Genomic DNA, 10,577 nt, shown 5'->3' on the forward strand with positions numbered 1-10,577 from the left:
TCACGGTAACGATTAATTATCTGCAAAAATCTAAGAACTCTAAAAGCTGCTATATGCCAAACGGTGGAACGTGCAGATTTTGTACGAATAAAATTTTAACCGACTAAAGAGGCCAATAAATAATCTGGAGTAGCCATTACACTAAAATGCACAGTTATCTCGCAGTGCACAGAAATGCGCAAAAAAAGACTTATTTTACGCGTTTTTTCTTCAGTGAAGCTTTAATCATTTGGCTATTCCAGATCATCTATAGGCCTTCTTATGTCTATGAATTATGAATTTTATTTTATTTTCTTTTTTATGAATTCATCAAGACTACATACTAAATCTATTTTAATTAAGACTTGCTTTTATTAACTTAAATGTCCTTGTTTACTTCTTAGATGGAAAGATAGATTTCTCCTTATTTCCCAAACCCTTTAGTTGTTAATCCCTTAGGGACACTGTATGTGTATGTGGATAAGTTTACTTGTCAGAATCTCCTCCAAATCTCTCTGCACTATATAGCTCCATTTGATCAGAGGCTAGTCGTACATACGCACTTTATAATCAACTGGCGGTTGCGCCATTTGCATCTAGGGGCTCCGTATTGAAAGAGCTAGAAAAATAGCTTAAACCAAGACTTAAATCTGAAATTGAAATAGCCTTTAACCATCATATGACCTATGTGAAGCTAACTTAAAAACGAGAACCAAATCAGCTCTTTAGTTATTGAAATCTTAAGCTGCAGACAAAAAAGCATTACTACTTTATGTAATAGGATTACTTTACTTAAGAATTTAAATGACCTAAAACCATCAAATTTTATATGATAGAATAACAAAAAAATATTTACTTTAAAATCAATACTTCTTATTTGGAACTGTCTTTAGGAATTTCATTTTATAATATTCGAATATCTTGACCGTCTGTATTATCAGTATTAATATTAAACCAAACATACATAATTAATAGGTTATATAATGTTTATAGAATACGTGGATACTATAGGCACTGGAAATTTTGGCGTCAATTTAGGTCATACATAGGTCTTTATTTATTGGTCAGTTTGTTCTTCAAGGGTCAGATGGGCATATTAGGCAGTTTGAAGCAACGTAGCATATAATCAGTTTATGCGGGAATCTTTCATACTATCCACATATTCAATGTATATCCATTACTATAAACCAGATAATGCTGGTTATAACCTAAAATAGCTTGAGGAAAGTATGATAATAACTTAGAAAACAGGCAGATAAACTAATATTGGAATTTTGTTAAAAGATGGAAATAATATCTATAATGGTAGATTATTATTAGTCAATAAGTTGATGGGGATAGAAAATTCAATCAAATTTATTTTTTTGCTTAATTTGTTAAAATAAAATACTTTTAATAATAATTAATATGTGTTAATATTTTCGACTTTATTGGTGGATATTCAAAGACCCAATTGAAAGTCGGCACAGGGTCTACAGGGTACAGGTACATTTCAACCCTTCTACCTCTATTACTTTAATCTTTTAATAATATCATTTCAATATAATACATGTATTATTTAATGAAACCTATTCAGATTGTTGAAAAATAAATTGTTATAATTAACAAAACCTTTGTAAAAAATACGAAGTCAAGCTCTAGATATGGTTCATATTTGAAATTGAAATCTATGTATTTCAAGGTCGCTACGTAAAGTATCATATGCGTTATGTATGCAGCATGTAGCTCACAAATTTCATGAGAATTAAAAATTTTCTATCAACTCTTTACACAGATTTGTTACATACAAACACTGTAAAAAATGTATTTTCGATTATGACGTTTTTATTTTAGTTATTTTTGTATTAATCCAGCTTAATTAATAGCTCCGCATTTTGGATGAATGTCGGGTTTGAACATTCACCACACCATACTAGAGACACCAAAAAATTGTACCAACTGCTATAATATCAAAGGAATGTTTGTCCTAAAACAAGTGAATTATATCTAACAGTTAAAACTTGAAGGTAAAGTTAGTGAAATTAAAATATTGGTTACCTGCTTGTTACGGGTGTTAGAGTTCCAAATATGTAAGTGTATGATGAACTAAACATACCCTCGGCACCTTATCGACATAACCAACAAATATTCCTTGTATAAAGGAATAGGATCTTTGACTTTCTGTACTGAGGAATCTCGCTAACCGCTAATCCAATGGGTTCACTTTAACAGTGTAACTTCTCATGGGCCCTGGAAGGGTTTATAACTTTTTGGTGGAGGGTATAACCATCCTCCCAAGAGAAATCGTTAATTTCTTTTTACTTTTTCTTTTTAAATTAAAATTGAAAGAAGTGGGTCTACTTTCTTAACCCCCCCGGCCCCCCCCCCTCAAATTTTCTTTAACCCTTTTAGGGGTGTAGTCGCTAGCTCAATATATAGAGTTGAAGATTTCCAATATGTGATTAAAGATTTTAAGAAAAAAATCCTTTAAAATATTTATGAAAAAATGAAGAAAAAAGAATTCGAGGGAAATAATCTTTTTGACAGTGTATCATTGGAGAATTAGACTTTCACTCTTTTTAAAAACTAACCATTCAAATTCTTCCCTTTATTTTACCCCCCCCCCCTCCCCCCTCCCACCCTTTTCTTCAATAATAATACCCTTCAAGGATTCAAGATGCTCTACAACTTTCCATTTCTAACCCAACTTTCCCCTTTTCATTGAAAGTAGGCACACTATATGAAATTTTGAGGTTTCCAACAAAATATATAATTCTGGGAAATTTAGTTCTTTGACAATTATAAACAACGACTCGAGTTTATTTACTAATTGTTGTAGCAAAAAAGATAGGCATATCAAGAACTGATTATAAAGAAACTTCGCTTATAATATTTTACCTTATTGTCATTGTAATTATTATTCCAAGAACTATGTGAATAGGATAATTTTATCATACAAAAAATGGAGTAGCAAAAAAATAATCTCGTTAAATTAATCTACCCGCCAATTTTGAAATCGATAGGACTATTATATACATATAATGTTTCTTATTAATGATAAGATCAATCTGTTATGGTCGTACAGACCAATCGACCCAAATTAAAGAAAAACTTTGCCATGAAAGACAGCTATCTACATGACTGGACAACAAGCATGACATTACAACTTTAAATTGTTGCTTTTATTACCTTTGAATAAACATAAAATTAAAACGTGTATGGTCATTCAATTATACAAATTGATGCTTTTATGAATCTTATGTTAAAACGTGGATAACCACGTTCATAAGTAGAGAAGCTTAGAAGAGAATAATTAAACTATTATGATTAATAAGCATTTTGTAAAGTTTTCATTTTAATTAGATTTTTGATTCAAACCCGAAAATATGTTTTTTGTCAATATATGAATTTAATGAAAGTTTTTATAATATCGATCTACGATTTGATAGGGATTTAGATAGCCATGCAAACCAAAAAAAATAGAAAAGTTAGAAGAAAATAGACTAATCTAATTAACAATGATTTAAAAATATCTTGCTTTGAGCTTCGCCTAATCATCCATGCAATGAAAACTGGACTATCTATCCCTGTAATTATGTCATGCAAATATTGAATTCCCACAATTTAAAAAAAATTTCTTGCAATTCAATTTCCTGAAAATTTTGAAACCAAACCACAACAGGCTTTACTCTCTCTCTCTCTCTCTCTCTCTCTCTCTCTCTCTCTCTCTCTCTCTCTCTCTCTCTCTCTCTCTTTCTCTCTCTTTATCTCTTTCTTGTGAAAAATAAAAGGGAATTGGACTTTTACTTACATGAGTGTGCTTACAATGTATTTACGAAGTAAGAAAAAACTATTGCGATTTTAACAGAGTTGTGTTCTTAAAAGAGTAAGTTACGTTATACCATTTTGAAGATTCGAACTCAAACTAAACATGTTATATGAAAAATCTAGCATGATTTGAAATTTATAAATAAAGTAATTTAATCTAAATATTATTTAAGGTGTTATATTTAGATAGAATCTTAAAATATTTTGGGGAGCTTTTTTCTATTTAAAAGACTACTTTTTAATTAAACTAAATTACTTCCATTTTTAGTAGATTTGATATAAACACCATTCAGATATATATTGACGAATAAAGTAGGGGGTGTCCTGGGCCTTAGGTGAATTTTCCAAGTAATCTATCATTTAAGCAAATTTTTTATATTCTAATATTTGATTTTCTGTTTTAGTGTCTTTCAACTTTTCGAACCAAAGCCGAGATTTTGGATTTACACGTAACGCATCTGCTAGTCTTAGATTAGATGATGGGATCGAGTCTCGGCACAACACCACGTCAAAAACTTATTCCTATTGCTTCTATATCAGATGCACGACTTTAATAGTTAGAGTAAGGAGGAAAGTCTTGACCCAATGTACAGTTAGGACTTTAAGACAAAGGTCGTGCAATTAAAGAAATAGTTGTCTGTTGAGTGTTACCTTACTTAGTAACCTGGGCGATTGAGCCCTTTACACTGCAATTCACACGCGATGCGTGGATTGTCACCTAGCCCCCAAGAGGAATAAGGAAATGAAAGTTAACTTAATTGGTAAATTCAAATATTTTGCTAATTCCTGGTTATTTTATTTTTGTGTGTATTTGCAATGACACCTAAGATTTCATGATTATTGGAGCACCTAGGTGAAAGGGAAAGTACAACCACCAGCCCATCCACCACCACCTCATACATAGTAAGAGAGAGTGAGAAAGTTTTGTTTGGGAAGGAGTTGGGAGAAATTTGGGGCGAGGGGTGAACTTGCTCTAGAATTTGTATATGTGACCTAGTATCTTCATTAGAGAATTTCAAATATCAAGGTATTTAAAATTTTTCATTGATTTTTTTCCCATAGTTGTTCAAGCTAAAGAGTTATGTCAAATTAAAATCTAAGATGTGATCTAATTTGCTAAAATCAGTAAGGTTAGAAAGTGTATTTGATTCTTCTATAGTTTCTTTTTTGTATTGAAAGGTATCTTATTTCTAATTGATTTTTGGTATTAATATTTTAACAAATTCTTTTATTAAATACTTTATATCCTTTAAGAACTAATATTAGAAATTATTTAAAATGCATATTTTCAGTAGAATTTTTTACTACAATAAGCGGCAAATAGTCAATATATAGAATTTTAAACCCTCTAATATTTGTACAACCACCCTCTCAACCCACCATTCCTACTTGATAGAAAGAAATACTTGAAGTTAACTCCTTTACACCTTCTTCTTGTGTATATGTGCATCAAGTGTTTCCATGATTTAACTAAAATTTATCAAAAAAGCTAAAAAAAAAAACAATAACACAAGAAATGGCATATATAAGTTTAGGTTTTTATGCAAATTTTACAAATAGTTACATCGTCATTATAAGAAATATTAATCATATTCCTAAAACTGAAATTACTAACGCTATTCTTATGCTGACCCAATGACTACAGTCTTTAGTTGACGTAATAACAAAACATAGGGTTAAATGGGAATTTATTATGTTGTAAACTTTAAATTTAGATAAAGATTTTGAATTGGATTGTTGCTATAAAATGTCAAACTTTGAGGATTTTTTCACATTTTCAAAGGATATTCATTGATGTTTATATGTATATGTGAGGTACCCGGATACCATGAATTATATACATATGTGTAAACACACACACACACATTTATACACACACACACACATACATACACACATAAGTATACAAATACACCAAGAATAACACAAATTTACACGCATATCTTTATTAGTTATTCTTAAAAGTAAACTTTGAAAATCTGATACATTGTTTTTTTCAAAAAAAAAAATTATAGTTTAACAAACTAGCCCCTTCCCTCCTATTTCTTTTTTTAATCGTATTTTTGATTAGAGGTAAGGATTAAACCCGTGGCTGTTAATTCAAATTTTCTCATTTAGGCTTGGGCATCAAATGTCCAGTTGTCATCTAATGACAATAGATTTATTATCTTGGATCTTATGCCAGATTATCTTGTACTCTAATTAAGTGAAACTTGCAGCTGGCTAAACTGCCGAATCTCCCCCTGCAACCCTTTTACCCCCTCCCCTCCCATCATATTGCATGAACGAACTGGCCAATGAATTATGTCCATGTTAGCAACCTAAATTGACGATTATTTTTCCCCTGTTTGTCTTAATATTCACGTATATTCTATATCCATTATAAATACATGTAGGCAAATAAGATTATATTTTAAACAGCAAACAAATTGAAAAAATTATGAATTATATAAAGTTGTCATATAAGATACAAGGGCAGAGTGTTCTTTTTAATAAGACAATCACACACACACACACACCAACACGCAAGAAACCCAGATATGCACAGTAAACCCCTTGGAGAATGACTCTCATTTTCAATATGGGTCACAGGTCATACCAGTCACATTATACGCGCTAATCGATAACAAGCTCCGCCGCCACTACTAGGCCAGACGGACAGTCAACCAGTTGGTTACATCAGAGCACGGAGCTAGGAGTCGCCGTGCACATACACACACACACTTATACGCGCACACACGCACATTTACTGACTGGCACTTGGTAATAGTGATTGTAGTCGGACAATTGTTATAGTACCTTAAGAACCCACCTTTCAAAACAAATTTTTCAAAAATGATGTTAAAGTTTTTGGTTGTCGCTGCTTTTGTCGGCATTGTTGCCGGTGATGGAGCCGGTCACCATCACGGGGCCCACCACGGTGATCACGGAGCCCATCACGCTGCTGGCGGCCATCATGCGGCTCACCATGCACCCGCCGCCGTTGCTGCTCCCCACCATGTTGCTCATGCGGCCCCTGTCCACCATCCTGTTCATGCTGTCCACGCTGCCCCCGCTCAGCCTCTATCTTTCTTCGGTAGGTGAAAATAAAAATATTTTTTTTTTCTCAAGAAATTTGAAGTTGACATTCAGCTAAATAAAATTTTATTATTTTTTGTGTTTTCAAAATTATAAATTACAGAATATTCTGTTCAGGCCGTTTCATGCAGAGAATCCGTAGCTTTGTCCACTTTGGCAGCCGTCGTGTGTCCACCGCTCTGAGCCTTCCCGAGGGTGACAACCGTGTCTCTTTCTTCATCGGCGTGGGTATTCTTGCTCTCATTCTGTTGGTCATTGATCTGGCTATCAGCGGCGGTCTCCAGCTGTCTGTTGGCGGCAGATCTTATGATGCTGTCAGAAGCAATGTTGAGGATTTCGCCATGGAGTTTTACAACAGGTTGACTTTTTTTCAGTTTATTTTTATTTGAATTTGAGATATTTTCAATTAGATATTTTATAAATATTCTACCAATTTAATATAATTGCCAATTACTTAAATTGAAAGTAAATGTTTTCGTTTAGATTTTTGGGCATATTGTATCAATTTGATTAAATAAGAGAAATAGCATATAAAAGAGGAGTGTGGGTCTCACTCCCCCCAAAGGAGAGCCTAATTGGTTAAGCAAAAGAAATACATATCATATTACGGTAAAAAGAAGATTATCTTTGCTCTAATACTTGTAATATTGAAAATGCCCAAACTAAAAAGTTAAAAATTTATTGGGTCAAAGATAAGTGGGGGGTAATTTGATAACCATAAAAACTGGCAAAATTTTTACAAATCATTCCCTCTTCAAATTTTAAAGTACGTCTTGGGCTTTCGTGCAAATTCTTTTTGGCCAAATAGACCTCAAATTTATGCGTATTTTTTTAACATCATATATGTTTTTTTTTACCTTATAAGAGCCTTTTCATAAAAATTAACAGTTAGGTTTACTCTTTATTATTGCACTTTTATTCATCCAACTTTTCCATTTAAGTTATATATGTAATTTTCTTTTGAAAAAGTCGAACTGTTAGAAAAGTTAAACAATATTTCTATTGATAAAAAAGTTTTTAGCCATTTTGTTTATATAAAGATAAATCAAAGAATCGAAGCATCTCTATAAATTAAAAAGATGTTTATTATAAAATGAAAAAAAATTGGTTCAAATTGGCTTCTTTTAAAAAGTCAATATTATCTCTTTGTTGACAAAACTGTAATGTAAATTGACTTTACAGTGCTACCTCTGGGTATAATTGTCTCTGTACGTACTGTACAATTTTAATTAAGTATAGTTTGCATTAATTTTAATTATATCACTTCTATCTTCATAAACTGTTTTAAAAAGTGTAACCAACCTTTTTATTAGTCTGGCCTTGTTTTTAACCATAAAACAATTACTTAAATCTACTTCCTTATTCATCCAGGCGCTTTAATAAATATACACATACATACGTGCTTGTATGAAATCATGGAGATGGGGATAGGAAACTTCTGATAAGAAAGTTTTGTTAATAACCCTTTTTTTATAAACTAAGCTGGATCTTTAAATCCTTTTAGTGATGAGCCAGATCGGGATTCGCCGAATTTCAGCCAATCACAGCGCTGAATTTCTTAAAATGCTGTGCTCTCATTGGTGGAAAGTTGGCTCACCCCGATCTGGCTCACCACTAAAATGATTTAAAGATCCAGCTCTAGTAATTTTTTGGTCTGTAGCTTAAAATTTTGATAACTACTGAACAAATTGTTTTACTTTTATCGAAGCACATTAGGCCCCAGAAGGTTATTACCTATTTAATCTTTAAAATTAAGTCTTAGAATGGTTAAGGCTAGTTTTTTTGCTTTCCTTGCAAAAGTAAAATATTATACAGCAAATATTATCAATATGTTTTGCCAAAATTATATTATATAATAAAAGGCTATTGTCATTATAAAGCATATATTTTTTTTAATAATTCACACACGTACGGTCTTATTCTAAAAATAAATAGTATTTGAATGAATTTTATTTTTAATGATACAGCTAATCTTTCTATTAAAAATGCCCATATTTTGAAGTTGGTACTTATCATAAGTTTTAGCTATTTACGTCAATTAAAAATTTTATTATTTTAACATTAGTTAAGATACTACCATTCAATTAGTAGAAATTGCCTTTCTTTCTGTTTTTTAGTAAAATTGATATGCCATTTTTATTGATCTTTATTTTACAAATCAAAACTTCTCTACAATTGTCTTTTTACTTTAGCATTGACGGAGTTGAGTTGGCCATGGACCTGATGCAGATTGAGGAGCGTGAGTGCAGGTTCCGCGCCATCTGCAAGGCCGAACAGAAGGTTGCCAGCCATCCCCTCGCCAGGCTTGCCATTGGAAACATCAAGTAAGAATTTTTTAATATGTTATCATAAATAAAAAGTGTTATTTACTAGGGTGAAACTTTCATGAATCAATCTTCTGTATTAGTCCCACTGTTTCCTAATCTATTTAAAGAGAAATTAAAGATAGTTAACAAAAGCAAAAGAAGATCCCATATTACAGTTGTTTTTAAAGTTTAAAAGTGGTTAGAAAATATGTATAAAAATAAAAAATCTATCAATATCTAAATTTTAGTTCCAGCATTGAGGGATTGGACAAATACGCCGAGGCCATCGCCGCTGGTTTGAACGGTGAAGACTGCGACCTGAAGTACGACCAGTGCTCCCAGTACATGGCCTACTTCTAGACCTCCAGCACCGCCTCCCCACCCCTCCAGACTTGTACCTGATCAATAGAACACAATTCCAAGCTGGCACATGGGGATATGGTGGGGTTAGGTAGAAATATGCAGGGGTTGTGGGCAGGAGAAATTATTAAGTACAAAAATACTTCAAAAAAGTACATTTTTCTAGTATTTTGTGCAGTACCTGATATCCATTAAACAATTACTATGCATAAATAAATTAAAATTACAACTCCTTCCCTCCCCTCAAATTTCCACCTAACCTTTATTTATTTTTAATTGAATAAACGGATTGGATGGATGAATGAAATAAATTTCATTATTGGTGGTGGTTTTTAATCTGGGTTGTTATTTTTTATGTTGTTTATTTGTTATTTGCATGTATTTTTTGTTATATGCAAACTAAATGATCATTATAAAGCACTAACTTATTAAATAATGTGTTAGTGTCTACTTTTGATCTTGACAAAAATTTGTTACACTATAATCAAATGTTTTTCTTGCTCAAATATCTCTAGAAAAATATAATCAAAATTTACGTAGTCAAATAGTCATTCTCAATAAAGACTGAAAAAAACGTATTAAACAATGTTCTTTACTTTGTTATTTTTGTTTATCTTAATTGTCGCGTAGGGCTCTGAAACGTATAAGAGAATCAAAATATTAAAGACGAAAAAACGGTGATGTAATTTTAAAAATTTTGTTGAAATGTCGGGACACTTTTTCATTTTTTTCTCATACTTTCACCAAAAATTATGCAATAAGCGTCATCTGAAAAATTGATAAACACATACATATGCACTTTTCTTTTAAATAAAAGTAATTCAAAGTACAAATAAAAAATCTGCAATCCTGGCAAAATTAATTAGCGCTTTTAAAACCATTAAGGTTTTATTGTAATTGACATATAATTAACATTAACATTGAAGTTAACATGAACGTGACTTTTTAAGAATTGGACTATTCAAATATGACAGTGGTTGTGTGGTAAATAGAACAGGGAAGAAAATTAGCGTGGGAGCGTTCAAATACAATTATTCAATAATTGTT

General features: G+C 31.7%; 1 protein-coding gene across 1 annotated transcript; it reads left to right on the forward strand.

Annotated features, from left to right (window-relative positions):
• Positions 1-6,386: 6,386 nt before the first annotated feature.
• LOC145334401 (uncharacterized) lies at positions 6,387-10,108 on the forward strand. The gene is made up of 4 exons (XM_080179856.1): positions 6,387-6,862; positions 6,982-7,222; positions 9,057-9,188; positions 9,419-10,108. Exons 1-4 carry the CDS (start codon positions 6,622-6,624, stop codon positions 9,528-9,530), a joined length of 726 nt encoding a protein of 241 aa, XP_080035982.1. The 5' UTR covers positions 6,387-6,621; the 3' UTR covers positions 9,531-10,108.
• The last annotated feature ends 469 nt before the right edge of the window (positions 10,109-10,577 follow it).

This window comes from Acartia tonsa, chromosome 2, assembly GCF_053477335.1.
Source record: "Acartia tonsa isolate MP-2025a chromosome 2, ASM5347733v1, whole genome shotgun sequence".
NCBI classification, from domain to species: Eukaryota; Metazoa; Arthropoda; class Copepoda; order Calanoida; family Acartiidae; genus Acartia; species Acartia tonsa.

What these genes read in the sequence shown, in the direction of transcription:
- LOC145334401 (XM_080179856.1), top strand. Translation starts at nt 6,622, where the DNA reads ATGATGTTAAAGTTTTTGGTTGTCGCTGCTTTTGTCGGCATTGTTGCC. An exon ending in TCAGCCTCTATCTTTCTTCG is followed by an intron (nt 6,863 to 6,981) that starts GTAGGTGAAAAT and finishes TATTCTGTTCAG; the next exon opens with GCCGTTTCATGCAGAGAATC. An exon ending in GCCATGGAGTTTTACAACAG is followed by an intron (nt 7,223 to 9,056) that starts GTTGACTTTTTT and finishes TTTTTACTTTAG; the next exon opens with CATTGACGGAGTTGAGTTGG.